The 20,447-nt window shown below is 42.5% G+C and overlaps 1 protein-coding gene across 4 annotated transcripts in view; it reads right to left on the bottom strand.

The window, feature by feature from the left end:
* LOC129771216 (protein vav) overlaps positions 1-20,447 on the bottom strand; it is a 297,434-nt gene that overhangs the window by 146,582 nt on the left and 130,405 nt on the right. For all 4 annotated transcript variants that reach the window (XM_055774642.1, XM_055774640.1, XM_055774641.1 and 1 more), the window contains one exon: positions 3,285-3,656. In XM_055774642.1, the coding sequence (XP_055630617.1) occupies positions 3,285-3,656 (372 nt within the window). The remainder of the gene's footprint in view (positions 1-3,284; positions 3,657-20,447) is intronic.

Consider the following 20,447-nt stretch of genomic DNA (forward strand, 5'->3'; position numbering starts at 1 on the left):
AAGTGGAAAGAGTTGCAACCGTCAAAGATCTAGGTCTCGTGCTCGACAACAAGCTCAAATTTACGGAGCATATTGCAACGGTTACCGCTAAGGCTTTTGCCGTTCTCTGATTCATTAAGGCGCGTACATTATGCCGAATGATCGACATGTACCAGGCGGCATATTCAGTTCGTTATGTAATGTGGACGCCGTATCGGCTACACGAAGCCGAAGTCCCATCGGATGCACGAAGCCGTCACGAACACACGAAACACAATGTCGTCAACGCTAATTTACTTCGTTTTATTTTGGTTCGACTTTCTCGAACCAGACCCACTTGTTTCGGGTTGGGTTCGGTTTGATTCAATTCGGTTTTCGGCACGTCGGCAAGCCCGGGCGGTACGTCCACATTTAGTTGGCTTTACCGGGCGGCCAAGGCCGATTGGCGTAATGTGGACGCGTCATTAGACGCCACACTCAGGAATTTAGAGATGTCTATTGTCTCAAAGCGTTGTATGTGTCTCTCGTACGCAGTATATTGGAATACGGTGTTACTGTTTGGGCCCCATACCACGCTGTTCACATCACTCGCCTGGAACGTGTGCAGAAAAGTTTCATCCGATATGCTCTTCGACATCTCCCCTGGCGTAGCGACCCACTTCTGACTTGATATGAAGAACTCTGCGCACTGATCCACTTACCGACACTGCAAAAACGACGTGAGTTTCTCCAGAGACTGCTGATTTTCGACCTTCTCAGCAATAATCTTGACTGTGGAGAACTTTTGGGCAAGCTTCGAATCAACGCTCCAGGTAGATCAACCAAACAATCTGTTTTCTTTCGGCAAAGAAATCGCACTCTATATGGGCAAAATAACCCCTTGGATGTTTGTTGCCAACGTTTTAATGAAGTGTTTTATTTGTTTGAATTTGATATGACCAGAAATGTGTTTAGTACAAGGATCGATAATTAATTCTAGTCTGCCCAGTATTATTTTTTGCGAAGACTGTATAGATAAATAAATAAAAAAAAGGGGACGGCTCCAAAGGTCCAAACGAAGTGTGCTCGTTTTTGATGCAGTACATCACAGAGAATCTGGAAAACGCTAAGTACCTCTACATATTTTGCGATTCATGCGCAGCTCAACACAAAAATAACACGATAGTGAGTATGTTTTCAGCTTTGGTCACCCTGGGGAAATTTGAAGCCGTTGACGAATATTTCCTGATAAGGAGACATTTTTTCCTGCCATGCGACAGATACTTCTCAGTCCTGAAGAATAAGATTAATATCGTGTCTGGATCGTGTTTACACAGTACAGCAGTATGCAGATCTTATAAAATCAGCTTCCAAGAACGATAGATTTGAGGTGGAAATCGTTGAAGCGAAGGATATTTGTAGACTTTAAATCTTGGTGGCCATTTCACTACAAGAAACCGCCTATTTCGTTGGAAAGTAGTGGACGGCAAACCCCAAAGGACCAAAAAGTGCACTTCAAGGTCTCGCAGTACAACCAGCTTTCTCACTCGAAGGGATTCAAGGACCTGGTGGTGGCAAGAAAACACAGTAGTACTTTTCGGCTTTTAGAATCTAAACCGGAACAATTAAGTTTCCCTGCCAGTCCAGCTTATCCTGATGGAAAAGCTCAGATCAATTTTCAGATCAAAATTCCGGATGAAGATAATATCACCAGGTTTTAGAACGAAATTTTGACGGATTGGGCTACATGTAACATGGAAGCTCGGGATGAACATTGCCAATAGTCCAATAAAACTATTTGAAAAATTGCTTGCAAATAAATTTTATTTCATTTATCGAGTATAACATATACATGGCCCATAACTCCATTTTTAACAGCTGTAAAAAACTATTTTAAATATTACATAACTGCAAAATCAGGGACTCAACAGCTCTAATACTAAGCAGGTCGGTTTTCCGAGCCGGAGGTTGAGGATTCGAATCCCGTCGCTTTTTTTTATTGGAAATACGTTCAACAGCCCTGTTGCATTAGCGTGTATATCTGTGCTTGCCATTTGAATGCTTTGAAAAGGCCATAGTAAGTCCTCAAAGTGCTCATATATTACGTAACTCAAAAAGTACTTTAAAATATTGATAAAGTAGAGGTTCCAAATAATATGTTTTGGATCTAATAATCAACCCTCATGCCAACAATTCAGAGGACCAGGCCAAAATTTTGAGAAAAACAGTTTTTTTTTGTTTTCTCGCAAGTGCGTCATATGGACTTATGGGGTTTCTCAAACAAACTATACAATTATTAACGCTAAGAAGAGGAATCGATTCCTCCTCGGAAATATCAAGCGCAAATCATAACCAGGATTGGGAAAGAAAGAAGCATAGTATTTAGGCAAGCGAACGTAGTAAAATGAGGGTGTGATTACCGAAACGGGTCTGACGGGTAAGAGTGTTGGTCATTTATATAAAAAAAACAGCTCTCGATGACTGTCAAGATCTTTGGAACTGAGATTTTTTATCCCTAAGCCGATGCCCCTCTACAAATGAAACACAAACATGCTTAATGAAAGTCAATGTAAGTCAAGAGTGTTGCAAGAAGTATTGTCGACTGGGGGATGCGGGCCACACCCGTTTGCACGATTTTTGGGGTGCAGAAACACCCCTATATCAAAAATACTTCACCATTCGACACACCACCATATGAAGATAACCAGATATTGCACCGGGTGCGAAAGCTTCACTCGACGCTATTGATTGTAAGCCTTATGTGAAAAAATGAACCATTCAGTTAGAGTGCACCGTTGGTCGCTCTCCAATTGTGGGATATGATTACATTGGTGGAATACGTGGATGAACTACCTCTCTTCAGAGCGTTAATAGTATGGTGTAAGCTTGGCAAAGGACTGTTCGTCAGCCTGCGTATGAGATACGATAAAAAGAGCATGTTTGGCAGCGATGACTATACGATGGAAGCGTGTCGGAGCATCGTTCTCTGAGTGTGCATGCGAGATGTGATGCAATAGTCATGCAGTTGCTCTTGTATGGAAAACATTAAGGCGGTGATGAATATGTTATTCAGTATGGGGCCAGACACTTGGGAGGCGATTGGCTATTAAGGGTGAGAACTTATAAAACAAACTAATTATAAAGTAGGCTAATGAGTGACGGACTCCCTGACGCACATTGTGATAGAAACTATGTCGCAAAAACAAAAAAAAAACTATTTTTAAGAACACATCTCTGCAATGTGGAATTATTCAAAAATTTTATTGGAACTGATGGTCGTTATATAAAATACAATGAATAATGAATAATTTATATTATTTACTTACATTGATAATCTGATCCACTTCGCTTGACTTTTTGCATACATCTCGTAACGTATCAGTTGCGCTTGTCATACTGGAGCAATAATCCCCATAGATAAGGAATGGTTCTCGAAACTCAAGAAAAACAGTGCTCAATTTGGCTTTTGAATTTACCATTGCAGCTTCCTGTAGCTTTTCCAAGAACTTTTCATGAATGTCGGCTAATTCCTTTATACATGGAAAAATAACGACTATAATATCCTTTGAAAGTATCCTTTCCAATGGCTGCAGAAACTTATATTTGAGAGCGTTTAATGCTTCCAAGTAATTCGTTTCCGTATCTACCAGTTCCTTTATCACAAAATCTCTTTGTTCAAAGTTAGCCGCAGTTGCAATCTGAAAAAATACAAACCATAGTGATCAATCATGCTATAATGCTATACATGATATTATGCGTTGATTTAACAAAGCGAGAAGGCATAGTTTGAGTGGCATTCACCAGCAGTTTTAAATTTAAAAAATGGAATTTCTATTGTTATAATCTCATCTGATGAAATTCATACATTCACGTAATATTAACCCTTTCCCGTACAACATCGAGTCTCACTCGTGGGTACTTGAATAACATAAGGCGCTAGAACGCTCAGCAGGCTAGTGAAATCATTTGATGTGTGACGTATTTAATAATACGGGAAGGGGTTAATTCTTAAAAGCTCACATATATCACTTAGACAGAAAATGCACGATGTCAGATGCTATCTCCCTTTGAGGACAATCGTGCCCCTTCACTTGTTTTCCATATTTGGAAAATAAGAATAAGATTATGAACATGAATATTTGCACCTAATTTTTATTTTCAATTTATCCTAATTTGATTAACAATAGATTAGCTTTGTAATCAATGTTGTTTTATTTATTTATTTATTTATTTGCCAACAGATACAATAATTATCTCAATGACATGAAAATTACGACACTACACATATTATTTCTACAACGTGAAACATTAAAGTCAAACACATCGTAGTATCTGTTGAAGACACGGCATGGGCTCGTTAAATCCATAATTTGTTCCCAGGGATGGACGCATAAGAAAACGTGTGAGCAGGGTTGCCAATAATATTTTTGAAAAAACTGGAAGATTGATCTTAAAAAAAACTGGATCCTGTAAATCTTTTTTATTTTAAAAAGACCGGTTATGATTTATCTAAATTGATTTTTTTACAAATTTCAATGCTTGATAAATAGAATGCTTCGTGTAGGTTTTGTATGTAGTTCATAAAACTGTAACTGTAATTACTGTGAAATAATATTTGAGGGATGGTTTTATTCGGGTTCACTTGTATTTTATGCAAAATATGCATTAGCTATTTAGGGGAGTTTGTTTGCATTGATTAAATCAATTATATTCAGAACTAAAATTCCTTTGAGTGACTATGAGAAACTAATATCCATTTGTTGTAAACGGAAGCAAGGTCACTTGGGTTTTATATTCATATCAATTAAAGTCAATGGAAACTATTCACTCTACGACCTTCTGAACTTCAGAATGTTTTGGAGGATCTATAACATCTGATGCTAAATCTAGGCTGTTAAATAAAATTAACAATTGAGTGGTACCCTGTTTTTAAAGTAGTTTGATAAGTTTCCATCGTTCGGGAAAGCTCTTCGTTTTGGAATTTTCGACAAAACACCGACGGATTGAACAAAATGGAAAGAACCGAATTATAACCTCGCCAGAGATCGATCCAAGGTCGAATGATAAATGTCAGAAAATAAAATTACATAAGGAATAGGAAGAGGGAGGGACAGATAATATTTATCATTGTAAATTTGTTGTGGACGTCATTCCAAGAAAGATGCCGCAGAGTGAAACGGATAAACTTTCGTTGGATTGCTTCGTGGTTCACCTCATTTTGGTAGTATGGGCACCACACTACAGCCGAATATTCCAGTATTGGTCGAACCAAAGAGCACTACAAAGCCTTAAGGCAATATATATCCTTGAATTCTCAGCGAAGCGAAATATGAACCCGAGTTGAGATGAAGCTTTCGACACCACGTAGGCGACGTGGTCCTTGAATGTATGCTTGGAATCAAATAGTAATCCAATATCCTTGACCGTCGATTCTCGTTACAAGCTTATCCCCGATAGGACATAGTTATGTTGAATCAATGCACGTTGTCTGCCGAATGAAATTATAGAGCATTTCGATGCATTGAGTGACACTCGGCGAAAGCTTCTAATTGCAGCTGTAGAAAAACAGCATCGCTTGGTTTCCGTATCACGAGATACAACTTGAGGTCGTCGGCGTATGACAACTTGCGGCATTTCAGAATGTAGTTGACGTCATTCATATACAGCAGAAACAGGAATGGCCCCAGATGGCTTCCTTGAGGAACGCCAGATGTCACGGGGAAGAAAGGAGCAACATAGTCCGCAATTTTGACAGACATGCTTCGACCAGTCAAATAAGAAGAAAACCAAGCAAGCAGGTCGTTCTGAACACCTAACCTATCATACTTATCCAAAGCAAAGTCGTGAGTCATTTCATCGAATGCTGCAGAGAGGTCTGTATACAAAGCATCTGCTTGATGGCCTTGCTCAATTTCACGGATGATGTAGGAAGTGAACTGTACTAAATTGGTAGTCGTTGAGCGCTTGGACATGAAACCATGCTGGTCCACCGAAATGCAGTGGGCGAAGTTTTGAACCAATTCTTCGAGAATACTTAGCTCGAGAAGCTTCGACGTAGCACTTAAAGCGGCTATTTCACGATAGTTCGATACAGTCCTTTTGCAACCCTTTTTGTGAATCCGAAAAACGTAAGATTCCTTCCAGTAGGATGGGAAGTCACCTCTAGCCAATACTTTCAATCAGGGAGAGATTGAAAGTATTGGCTAGAGGTGTTGCTAAAGAAATCATGCAGCGTTTCAGGACAAAGGACGGAATACCATCACGACTGGAACCCCTCGAACTTTTCAGTTGACTCCCGGCTGATATAATCTCATATAAGCAAACGGACCACTTGAGAAAGCTGAGAAAGGAACGTTGCGAGATGCAGCTGCTCTTTCCTGGCTATTTGTTCGTTCGTTACTGAAAACACTGCTGAACTGTTTACGAAATAATTCTGCAATATCTGGAATGGTTGCAGCGTTCCTACACCGTTAGTCATGGTTGAGAGGAGCCCTGTTTCCTTCCTTTGAGTATTCACGTGTTGTCAGAATCTCTTAGGGTTGGATTTCAGACGGCGTTGGAGCTGTCTTAGGTGCGCTTGATGTAGTTGATCGTTCAATCGTCTATAGTCCGAATTAGCCTTGGAATAACGCGCTTTCGTAGATTCGGTATGAAGTTTGGCATGTTCCCGAAGAGCTGTCCTTTTCCGTTTCTTCAAACGCTTCAGCTCCGAGTTCGACCATGCAGGTTTAATAGGTACACGGTTAGTTCGCTTGGGTACAAATTGATCAATGGCCTAGATTATGATGCACGATACCGATGATGCCGCGTCGTTGACGTCGCGATTGGCCAGTTCTTCATCCCAATTAACGTTTGAGAGGAAATTGTTCATCTCGTCGAAGTTGGCTTTGTTGAAGTTGTAGTATATGCTCTCTGTCGTGTCTTTGTAATCACGTTGTACACAAATATCAATGCTGACCAGCAACGGGGGATGATGTATCCATCTTTTTACGAGCGGAGCAGGAGCTGGTATTACGGAGCAACAGGAACACATTTCCTCACTCACAAAGCAGAGGTCAAACAGACGGTTGTTACGATTCATAACTACGCTCTTTTGTCCGAGTCTTGAAGTGCGATAAGCGTCCAACAGACTACGGGATGATGAGTCAGATGTAGGGAAATAAAAATCATGGGTGTTCTGCTCCTATCTTACATCACGTAAGTTGAAATTTCCAAGGATTGTCAAACTGTCCTTCGCGCCCATAAGAGAGATGTTTTGTCTCAACACAACACAAAGTCGCTGACGATCGCACACTCAGATCGCAGCTTGCTCTGACTCGTCGAAGGACCACGGCGCACATTCGCCGTAAAACAACATGAAATAATTCACCCTCAGCGACACACAGCAGCACCCGCAGAGAAATTTCAGCGGCTAAAACACGCCATTAACCGCTGCACAACACGATGCTAGCAAAAGGACGACAGGTTCGAACACGTTCGTTGCTTGTTTGTCGCCCGGTGACTCACAAGACAACGGAGGATGGAAATTACAGTGGTCGCCCTGTTGGCCAGATTGGAATTCACTGCTGCTGCTTCACTGGGACACTTCTTCAAGAAAAGGCTGTTTTAATTTTCACTTATATAATTGATGTTGCTCTTCTAAAGGTCACAAACAGAATGAGGAAAAACTTAAAACTACACTTCTCGCTATGCGTGTGTGTACGACTGCGTCGACGAGTGCAGCCGATTGCATCTTCGTTTCTTCCGATTGCATCATCGTTCTCCCCCTGTTCGTCTGCAGCTGGCTCAGGTCGCGTTCGTCGCGAACAAACTCCCGCCGGTTGGAATATCATTCCAAATCGGAAATCGTCGTCTCTTCGTTATCGTTATCAGATATAGGAAGAGGTGCTAACTTCCGGATAGATCGTCGGTAAACTCCCGTCGATGTCTTTACATCAACGACTCGGACCACATTATCTCCTCCCGGGTAAAGTGCAACAATCTTACCCAATCTCCATGATTGAACGGGTTGATTATCTTCTATAATTAACACAACAGTATCAATTTTCATATTCGGTTCACCTTTGGTCCATTTAGCTCTTGACTGTAGCGTCGACAAATAATCACGGGACCACCTTGTCCAAAATCTATCACGTAAGTGATTTAAATACTGATTTTTTTTCCCAAAATATATATTTTTATCAAGGCTCATATGGCGTTAGCCTCACGGGGCCGGGAGTCCAATACTTTGACAATTTTTCTTATTATCTATGTTAGTAATATGTAACCGATTACTCGCGGTTGGCTCGAGGTTAGTATTACAAGTGTTTTCGTAATTGGGATGTTGTTGTCTCCAATGCTCTGTACGTGTGCCCGACACGGGATACTTCCTATTGGGATGCAGCTGACCATTAATCAGCAACGCTCCCCTAGTCTGTAATCCATATCTAGCGTGGTGCATCTTTCTCGACTCAAGGAATCCAGGATAGAATGGTCACTAGCCGACGCAATCATCAGTTCGTGTAGAGTTGTCATGAGCGGTACAACCTTTGGCTCTTGTTGATGTCGGGATAAACGGTTCACTGCTATATCAGAATACGATGGTTTCAAAACTGGCTCCAACGGTTTACCGAACATCAGATGAGCTGGAGTTATCGGAAGTGTTTCGTTGGGATCATCAGATAACGCATAAAGTGGTCTGGAATTCACTATAGCTTCGATATGCGTTAAAACGGTACCGAACTCTTCGAACGTCAAAATTGCGCCTAACGTACGATGTAGATGACGTTTGACCACTTCGACACTTGCCTCCCACAATCCGCCAAAGTTAGGGGTTCTAGGCGGAATGAATTTCCATTCTATCTCACGTTTAAGTAGAAAATCGTCAATTCTAGTCTTTGAAGTTTCTTCACGGAACATCACGAATAATTGGTGTAACTCCTTAGCAGCGCCAACAAAATTGGTTGCATTTTCCGACAGAATTTTACGAACCATTCCACGTCGGTTGATAAATCGATCCAAAGCGGCAAGAAAAGCTTCGGTCGTTAGATCCGAAACCAACTCGAGATGAATAGCTTTCGTCGTGAGGCACACAAACAATGCGATGTACGCCTTAATATGTTTCGGCTTTTATCTTCCCTCTTTCACTATAACAGGACCAGCATAGTCCACACCGGTGAGCTCGAAAGCTACAGCTAACGTCACACGTTCCTCTGGTAAATTTCCCATTAATGGCTGCACTGCTCTCGGATTGGCCCTGAAACACTTCACGCAGCTGCGTGTCACTTTTCGAATAACAGAACGAGCTTTTACAAACCAGAATTTTTGTCTTATCGCTGCCAGAAAACCGGATGGTCCCACGTGAAGTCTCTCCTCATGATATTGTCGAATCAGCATCTCCGTCACCCGATGATTATGTGGAAGAAGCAATTGATGTTTGGCATTGTACGGTAATTTAGAATTTTGTAGACGTCCGCCGACGCGTAGAAATCCTTTCTCGTCCACAAAAGGTTGAAGATTTGCAAGTCGCTTGGTTAACTTATTTCTCTGAATACACTGGATCTCTTCATTTAGCGCAGTATTCTGAAGTACTCGTACTATATATCCCATCGCATCCCGCATATCTTGTACAGAAATGTATTGGTATTTGTTTCGCTCTTCCTTCGCCATACATAGTAGTCGAGTGAATCTCACCACCTGTGCCAAAACACGTTGCAATTTTGAAAACGTGCCGCACCGCTCAAATATTGGTTCATCTTCAAAATTTACCACTGGATTACTAACAGTCGGTCTTCTCATTTCTGGTAATTCGTCATCTTGTAATATTGGTGTCTCCAGAATTTCGTAGTTGGTAGCTTGCAAAAACGGCGGACCATTCCACCACATGTCAGAACGTCGTAAACTTTCTGGATGACAGCCTCTGGAAACCAGATCTGCTGGTCTCCAGAATTTCGTAGTTGGTAGCTTGCAAAAACGGCGGACCATTCCACCACATGTCAGAACGTCGTAAACTTTCTGGATGACAGCCTCTGGAAACCAGATCTGCTGGATTATTTTCAGATCTTACATACTTTCACTCATAATCGTTAGTAAGTCCATATATCTCTATAACTCGATTTCTCACGTAGGTTTGAAGTTGATTGGGATCCTTTTTTATCCACGCAAGCACTATCTGACTATCCGACCACAACTTGACATCATGCACTTTTATTTTCAAAATAGGTATCACTAGGTTGATCAATCTTGCCAATAACAATGCGCCACACAGCTCAAGTCTAGGCATAGTAAGACGACGCAAAGGACTAACTCTGGACTTGCTACACAGTAGTCTAACTAACACTGTTCCCTCCCTTTGATTACAACGTAAAAACACACAAACACCATAAGCAGTGCACGACGCATCGGAAAAGCCATGAATTTCAATGCGATGAGCGTCAGAGATTACGACACATCTCGGACGGTACGGTATCTCGTTTAACTGCGGTAGTGACTGATGGAACACGATCCATCTTTTCAACATCTCACCTTCGAGGGCCTCATCCCATCCTAACCCAGCAGCCCACAATTGCTGCATAATGGACTTGGCTGACACTATTACTGGTGATATGAGCCCGAGCGGGTCAAACAGTTTGGCAATTTGGGATAGAACATGTCTTTTCGTCACTTTCGCATCGGATTGCATCGTTTCCGGACTTCTACAAAACAGGAACTGGTCAGTTTTCGGATCCCAAAGAACACCTAAAGTTCGAATCGTTTCACTCGCTCCAGAATCTTTTATGTGCACTAATTTCTCACGATCTTGATCAGGAACACCATCGAGCACCTCGTTGTTGTTAGAACACCACTTCCGAATAGGAAACTTTCAGTTCATCATAAGTTGCTCAATTTCACATCGCAATTGCTTCGCAGATGATAGCGTTGAAGCACCACTCAGAATATCGTCCATATAACAGTCTTCCAATAGCACTTCGGCAGCTGCAGGAAAGTTTCTACTCTCATTTCGTGCCAGCTGAACCATTGATCTCACTGCTGAGAACGACAAAGGAGATGTCCCATAGGTTACGGTTGACAACTCTAACACTTTTATTTTCTCTGCGGGCTGGTCACGCCAGAAAATTCTTTGGTATCTCGTTTGTTTTGGATCGATCTTCACCTGTCTATACATTTTCTCAACATCTGCTGAAAATGCATAGATGTGTTTCCGGAAACGCAGTAGTATGGCACATAAATCGTTTTGGATTTTGGGACCGATCATTAGCACTTCATTCAAGGATAATCCATTTGACTTCGCCTTACCATCAAATACCACACGTAGCTTTGTGCTGGTACTTGAAGGTTTGAGTACAGCATGATGTGGAAAATAATAATTCTGCTGTCCTGGTGGATCGTTCTCCTCGTGAATCTCGTGGCAATGGCCAAGGTCCTGGTATTCCTTGATGAAAGTTTGGTACATCTCTTTCATAATTGTATCATTGGATAGGCGCTTTTCACTTGACAGGAATCCCTTCATCGCTAAAGATCTGGAATTACCTAGTTGGTTAATGGATTCGCGGAATTGGACCACAAATCGACCATCTTCATCACGACGATACGTTCTGCAAAAATGGTCTTCTATCTGTTGTTCTTCACTAGTTGACATTTTCCCCTCAAAAACGGATCCTCATTGGTGGCACACAACACGTTGACAGCTTCGGACTCGGATTTGAGAGCACCAGCAAAAACCCATCCAAATTGTGTCTCGTACAAGCTTGGAAGACCTTCGGCCAATTTCAGTTGATTTTGTCTCAAAATTTGGAAAAATAGTTCGGCCCCGATCAACAGATCCACATCTCTTGGCTCATTAAACATTGGATCGGCTAACACAATACCTGGCGGAATATTCCATTCAGAAATGTCAACTGGAGCGGAAGGAACCTTTCCTGTCACTTTTCTTGTCACTAAACAGTCCGCGTCACTTCGGAACCCAGTATAGTCGGAAAATAGTCGCATAATCACATGATGTAGAATTCTAGACTTGGCACCACCTACACCAACAACTGGAACGTTCGCAGGATACTTTGGAAGCGCCAGTAAGTGAACAGCAGACTCAGATACCAGGTTAACTTGAGACCCGGAATCGAGAAGGGCACGTAACTTAAATATTTTCCCACTTTTTGATGCTACACTCACCAACGCAGTCATCAAAAGAACTTGTTTTGTTGGTCGTTGAATGCTGGAACACGCTGTAGACACTGGACTTTCGGGAATAGCTGACATTGATGCTGTCTTTTCCGAAGTATTTGAACTTTGCGACTTAGATTCGGTACAAAATTCTCGCTCAAAGTGCAACATTGTGTGGTGCTTTTTACCACACTTCGAACATGACTTATCTGAAGGACAGTCTCGAATTTGATGGCCGTTACGAAGACAGTTGAAACACATTCCAATTTGCTTCACCTTGCTGACACGCTGACCAACATTCATTTTCAGGAAAGAAGGACACTTGTAATTAAGGTGCGACCCTGTGCACACGTCACACACACTATCTGATGGAACGGATGTCGCTGGATGAGATGTTCTCGGTGACCAGCTGGGCTTCCCCGACATAGGAAGTTTTTTGGCTACCTTTGAAGAGGACGTCTTATCTATCTCACACCTTTCGAGGATCTGACAAAATTTCCTGAGAAACTTTAAGGATTCATCGAAGTTCGGAAGTTCCCCATGTTCCAAAGTTTGCTCCCACTGCTTTCGCGTTTCTCCATCGAGGCAAGATGTCAGCAGCTTCACAACGATAAGGCCAGCTGTCCCGTCGATGTTTTGTCCCATAAATCGCAGCCCCTCTACATGACGATTGCAATTGTCGATTAGGTCTCTCAGTTCTTTCCAGCACTGCTTATATATGGGTTTCATCGACAATAAACCGGAAATGTGGGTGTCGATGATCACTCGCGGGTTCTCAAACCGCTCCTCTAACAACTGCCACGCTTGTTGATAGTTGTTGTCGTTAATGATTCTGGCATCCAGGATGCCGGAAGCTTCACCAATTAACGCTTTGTCAAGGTATTGCAGTTTTGTTGCATCGGAATCACCACACTTACCTACCAAATCATTAAACAGCGCCTTGAACTTTGGCCACGTTTCATACTTTCCGTCAAATGTCGGAATCGGCGTCTTCAGAGGCTGTTGGGTCACAATAACTTGAGGAGATCCACGGTTGTTATGTGTTGGATCGGCACGAAAGAAATCCAACAGATGATTGAGCTTTTCCAAAGCATCAGTATGAATACTGTCAAACTCATCCAACTTTTCGTCCTGGTCTTCTATTTTCCCAAAACTGGGACACTGAGCCATGATAAAATCATGTTTCGCCATATACTCCGCATAATGCAACTCTAGCATCTTTTCATACGCTTTTAACTGCGATAAGTTAGTATTATCGTTTTGCTCTATCGCATCACTTAGCTTGTTGATAATCACCGATACTCGCGCTTGCACTCGACCTCTCTGATAAACTAATTGTTTAAATTGTTCCATGGTTTCTCTCAATTGCTCTCAAATGGCAACACTTTCGCTAACACAACTCAAATGTTCAAAACTTCAAAATAACACTGTTCGGAAGTTCACACTGCGTATGAATGCTCACACTTTATTAATCGCGGAAGGATGTATCACACTCAAATCCTTTAATTATCGCGAATACACGTATCACACTGGTAATTATCCGGTTCGAAGGACCAAATGTTTTGTCTCAACACAACACAAAGTCGCTGACGATCGCACACTCAGATCGCAGCTTGCTCTGACTCGTCGAAGGACCACGGCGCACATTCGCCGTAAAACAACATGAAATAATTCACCCTCAGCGACACACAGCAGCACCCGCAGTGAAATTTCAGCGGCTAAAACACGCCATTAACCGCTGCACAACACGATGCTAGCAAAAGGACGACAGGATCGAACACGTTCGTTGCTTGTTTGTCGCCCGGTGACTCACAAGACAACGGAGGATGGAAATTACGGTGGTCGCCCTGTTGGCCAGATTGGAATTCACTGCTGCTGCTTCACTGGGACACTTCTTCAAGAAAAGGCTCTTCTAAAGGTCACAAACAGAATGAGGAAAAACTTAAAACTACACTTCTCGCTATGTGTGTGTGTACGACTGCGTCGACGAGTGCAGCCGATTGCATCTTCGTTTCTTCCGATTGCATCATCGTTCTCCCCCTGTTCGTCTGCAGCTGGCTCAGGTCGCGTTCGTCGCGAACAAGAGATAATCCAGTCGAGCGAGGACAAGTGCTTTTCGATAAGAGTGTTGTCGTTTACACGATCCGGAGGAATATACACCCACAGATGAAGAGCGTTGAGTCGCCCGCATTGATCGACACCCACAATTGCTCAACCGTCAGGCTTTCGGGAGGGGATAGTAACCGCGACTTATAGCGAGAACGAATAGCCGATCAGCTGCCAGGATTCATATTCTCAAGCTGGAGAGGATACAATATCGTTGCTTGCGTATAGTCATGGGGTGTTTGCATTCGACACATACGATGAGTCTCGAAGTCTTGGCAGGAGTAACCCCACTTACTCTTCGGTTCACAGAATTATCCTACAGATTTCTCATCCGTTGCAAGATCATGAATCCATTGGTGATCGATAACTTCGAAAATCTACTCCAACTGACTCCTCAGTCAAGTTTTATGTCTTTATACCATGAGTACCTTACCCACGACGTGCACCCTTCACCAGGCATCTCCAACCAAGTTTGCCTTCCCATACTTTTGCAATTCTTCTGTCATTTTTTATCTGTCCATGCGACAAAAAATCCATGGAATCCCAGATCACCTACGCTCCGATTCTATTCCGCCGATATTTTCGGCAGAATATGGGAAAGTTAGATCTGATAAAATGTTCTTTACTGACGGTTCATACATAAACGGGTCCACTGGTTTCGGCATCTTCAATGAAAATTCCAGTGCCTCTTTCAAACTCAAAGATCCTTGTTCCGTGTATGCCGCTGAACTGGGTGCGATATACTACGCACTAGGGATCATTGAAACATTACCCATCGACCATTATTTTATTTTTTCAGACAGTCTCAGCTCAATAGAGGCAATCCACTCAATGAAAGTTGATAAACGCTCAACTTATTTCCTAACAAGAATAAGACATCTATTGAGTGTTTTGGTCGAAAAATTATTCAAGATTACCTTAGCATGGGTTCCATCTCATTGCTCGATTCCGGGGAATGAGAAAGCGGACTCGCTAGCTAAGGTGGGCGCTTCAGAAGGTACACTTTTTGAAAGGCAAATTGCTTATAATGAATATCCCCGTCCGGGATATCTTAGGTAGCCGTGATCCTGATCTTCTGCTCCATCTATACCTGTTCCTCAGAAACGCCGATGTCAACGTTTAATGATGGTTCCTTTGTTGTGTCCCTGTTTCATATCCCTCCTATCCGATCTATAAACTTTTACTTAGTCGCGGCAATACATACACACACTCTTTACAGATACACGGGCCGAAGGTTGTGCAATCCACTGATGATTCAACAAGAGCCAAAGGTTGTACCGCTCATGACAACTCTACACGAGCTGATGATTGCACCGGCTAGTGATCATTCTATACTGGATTCCTCGAGACGAGAAAGACGCACCACGCTAGATATGGGGTGCAGACTAGGGGGGCGTTGCTGATTAACGGTCAGTTGCATCCCAATAGGAAGTATCCCATGTCGGGCAAACGTACAGAGCACTGAAGACTGTAACATCCCAATTATGAGAACACTTGTAATACTAACCTCGAGCCAACCGCGAGTAATCGGTTACATATTACTAACATAGTTGTAAGCAAACATTGTCAAAATATAGAACTCCCGGCCCCGTTAGGCTGACGCCATATGAGCCTTAATAAAAATATATATTTTGGATAAAAAAAAAACGAATAGCCTGCAAAACTCCGGCACCAGAATTTTTGTTGCTGTTGGAGAGTGATCGATTTTGTCGGAAAACGGCGTAATTACTATCGAAGAGCTGGCTTGAAATAGTGTTGTCATTGAGCCATGTTTCAGTAAACGCGTAGATGTCGTAGCAGCCGTCGCTGCAGGCAGTCGCGTACTTCGCTAACGAGGTGTTAATTCCGCCAAGGTTTTAATAATACAGGAGGACAGTTGAACCGTTGGCATCAGTTGGGAATAGAGACTTCGCCAATGATCTGTGGTATTCCGCTGCAATTCGATGAAGCATCAAGAGAAGGAACGTCGTGAATAATAAGACACTTGCCTGTCAACACAGGCTGGAAAACCCTTTCACCACCCTCGACCGCAGGGCCAGGACGACTTCGATTGCAACCAGAATTGGAACAGAAACCAACAAATAGTTCGACTGGGTCGGGTGGATCCAGGGCTTCCGAAGCACAATACACATTGCATCCTGGTGTTTCCACAACCGTTTGCAGTGAGTTAAAATAACTGGGTTCAGCTGGAGATCTTGAGGATCTTGCGTCGTCAGAGGGGCGTTGACTGATTTCGAAAGCAACACGGCAAACCGATGGTCTTTAGCTTAACGTGGAGCTGCAATTTTCAAAAGTATCAGGGGTAGAACAGTCACCAATACACGCGTACTTGCTTTGAAGTGCCAGCTGGGAAACCCCTTCCGAGCCTCCGTAATCCACCTTAATTCGCCGTCAATGCGAATTACGAACAACTCCACGAAACAGTAACAGTCAAAACGTGAATTACCAGTTCTGATTGCTCAATACAAGTTCCCTCTTGTACTTACAATTATTGCTCAGTCATTTCCTGATGGATTTACGAGATTTTTCCTTCAATCGATTAGGAAACTCCACAACAATTCTTTACAATGAATAAAATAATATATTTAATGAAACTAACTGTCAAACAATCCGCGACTAACTTTTACTTAGTCGCGGCAATACATACACACACTCTTTACAGCTACACGGGCCAAAGGTTGTGCAGTCCACTGATGATTCAACAAGAGCCAAAGGTTGTACCGCTCATGACAACACTACACGAGCTGATTGCGCCGGCTAATGACCATTCTATCCTGGATTCCTCGAGTCGAGAAGACGCACCACGCTGATTAATGGTCAGCTGCATCCCAATAGGAAGTATCCCGTGTCGGGCACACGTACAGAGTATTGGAGACAGCAACATCCCAATTACGAGAACACTTGTAATACTAACCTCGAGCCAACCGCGAGTAATCGGTTACATATTACTAACATAGATAATAAGAAAAACTGTCAAAATATTGAACTCCCGGCCCCGTCAGGCTAACGCCATATGAGCCTTGATAAAAATATATATTTTGGAAAAAAAACTGTCTAACAATATATGAATCTCAGGCAATGGAAATTACGCGTTTTGATTAGTCGACTTGCGAAAGCAATCTTGCTCTAACATCCAGTGCATCTGCACTCTATAGAAATTAGAATACGGCATTGTATAAAAAAATGAAATATGAGTTTAATGTATGATTTTCTAAATAAAAAAAAATCTATTTCAGAACAACAGAGAGAACAGAGAGACAAGGACAAAGAGAAAGCAATCTACATGCCGAGCTTCAGCTGACATTCCGACCGTTGGGGATTTAGTTCAGTGATGTCCGATACCGGTGGTTTTCACTGTCTTGGCGTCTTTCGTTGTTTTCCCGGATCCCGATTACTTTTTCTGGCGTCGCTTCCATCGCTCTTTTTGTGACTTTGATCTACCGCTATCGAAATTGTTTGCTGAATGAGGACGCTTTTCTGGTGCCCTTTCCGTCGCTTCGCCAAGAGAGACAAGAAAAGTGAGGAAGTTATCCATCCTGCCTGGACTAAACCGCTGTGGTGGCCGTTGATAGCTTGGCCCGTTACTGGTGGTGGTCACCGCTGGCAGTTTTGCTATTTCCTGCTCTTTGCTCGATGGTGTTTTAGCCGCTACTTGGTGGTGTCCCTGTGCCCTACCGCCATTTGTGGTACTTGTTGGGGGTTTTCATTGCTGACCATTATTGATGGTATTTTTAGAAATATTGTAGTCATTTACCGAGCGTGTTCTATCGAATAGGTGACTTTTATCATTACAGCCAGTCCTTATCAATCAGCGGCTCAGCTGATTGAAAATCCAAAAACTTTTTCAAACATGTCCAAAGTCAGTATGCAACAGATAGCCTAACGTAGTCCTACCTGCATATACTGATAAAACAAGTGTGATCCCCATATTAGAAAGAGAAGTTTTTTCCGTTTGCTCGCTTCGCGAGGGCTGTCGGCACAAAGCCAAATTTGCGAAAAACTGTCGCTATCGATGTTGTGTTACTCGTAGATTGCATTATGAACACCTAGTGGCAATTACTTTCGCTAACTTGCTATAGCCCATGACAACATTGAACTGGAATACGCTGGTGGGAAATTTTTCACAAGAAATGTGACTGCATTGCCCGTTGGTGTCAGTATCGCAAGAGAGATTACTATCGTGTAGTACATTCTCGTAAACGACTACTGTCAAAATTTCAGCCGAATCGGACTCGTAGTTTTGTTTTGACCGTGTGTGTCCGCGGACTTTAGAAAATGGAAAAAGAGCAAATCGGTCGGTGATTCGATTCTGGTTTTTGGAAGGGAAATCGCGCAGCGAAATCAAAGAGCGCTTGGATGCTGTATACGATGACTCTTTTCCTTCAATGGCAACCGACAAAAATTGGTTTAATGAGTTTCAACGTGGTCGCACGTTGGTTCTTGAGGAGCCACGATTCATGATCATCTGATTAGCAATGATATTTAAAAATATTGTGCCTTGCTGATACAAATTCGGCCACGGGAAAACTAGGAAAATGTGTATTCTTCCAATGTTCCTTGATTTAAATCATTTATGAATTGAAGAACCGTAATGATCAAATGGCGTACAATAACCGTAATGTAAACAGGCGGGCCAACCAGAAGAGCATGGTGGGTCGCATGCGGTCCGCGGACCGCAGGTTGAGTAGCTGGTCTAGAATATGGTATCTTGTGTACATTTCACCACCGCGAGCGTGCTTACAGTGGAAATAACTCTCACGATGGGTAAAATTCCACTGAAAAGAGATATTTACCCCTTACCCAGGAAATATTTGATCTTGTTCACTACAGAGACCAACCAGCCCAGGAGGTTGAAAGCCTCTCAAATAAAGAATAAAAAAATAATCCTGTTTACAATCTCTCCAAAAAAAACGGTCGGTGGCTGCAGTTGTCCAACCTCGGGCCACACTAATTTTTGCCCAGTCCTGCTTCTGCTCTGATGCGAACATCATCTCTCCGGAGCTGCTGTCAGGCAATTTAGCACGGGCCCCGCCCATCATACTCGTCAAGCTTTGGCGACTTTGTGGATGCTGAGTGCGCTGTAGAGTTGTGTCGATTCGCGGTTCATCATTCAATTGTATCAAGGATTTGTACATGATTCACTTTGTATGGGAGTATCGGAGTTTGCTTTGTTTGTTTGTTGTTTGTTTGACCTCAGGGATTTGCGGAGTCCACAGTAGGTACGACAAATTTCACGCCGTTGTCGGTTGTTATCAACTCTTCGACCACCACGCGCTCGTCGCTATCGATTACAACATCACAACCAAGAAAGATTATGCTACGATCCTCTTCCTACTATAATGTATTTAGTCTTAAATGCATTTAACCCAGACCCAATTAGCCCTGCTTCGCGTTTCAATCGGATTATAGGTTCGCTACCGTCATCGACGAAACAGAAAAACTGATTGCACCTATTAAAAATTGTTCTCAGTCTGTTAATGCCCGCTCTCTGTATGACACCATTCAGCGCCACATTGAAGAGCATACAGGAAATTCCATTGCCTTGTCGAAATCCCCTGGAATCTCAAACGATTCCGACAGATCATCATATCTGAATCATCGAAGTCTTGTCAGCTTTTGTGAAAATCCGTGCTCGTCCATGATTCTTCAAAACTGCCGTCATTCAATGGTATCTTATGCGGCTTTGGAGTCAAGACTTGATGCTCGCGGCGTTTATGAAGGACCGGCCTGATAACTTCCCTATAGGCCATAGACGGCGAAAGAGATTCTGCGATTAATTTTTATAGACATTCGAATTATGATTGCACGGTAGTTCTCACAACCCAGCTTGTCACTTTTTATATAGCAGGGTGTCGACTCAAAACCCGGAAAAAAATTTCTTGATATTCCCTGATTTTCCAGTACTTTTTCAGAAAAATTCCAGGTGTAGACTGGTAATCAAATTATTTACTAGTATTTTAGCTGTAGTTCCTAAAATATTCAGTCAGCTCAAACAATGAAATTTAAGAACGTCTTTGATATCTTCCAATTAAAAAATGGATTTATTAATACAGTTCAAAGTTATCTTTAAGGACCCTGAAATACTGAGACATTTTTATTTTTATTCTGGCCAATTTCACGGCACTGTTACAATTTTAACGAAATGCATTTTCTTGTAATCTTTCGGCTCCCTTCTGTGCGTTTTCCAAAGTTATCTTCGTTTCACCTCCAGAAATTTCGATTCTGCTTCCCGTGACCGTTTCTTT

Source organism: Toxorhynchites rutilus, chromosome 2 (assembly GCF_029784135.1).
Source record: "Toxorhynchites rutilus septentrionalis strain SRP chromosome 2, ASM2978413v1, whole genome shotgun sequence".
NCBI classification, from domain to species: domain Eukaryota; kingdom Metazoa; phylum Arthropoda; class Insecta; order Diptera; family Culicidae; genus Toxorhynchites; species Toxorhynchites rutilus.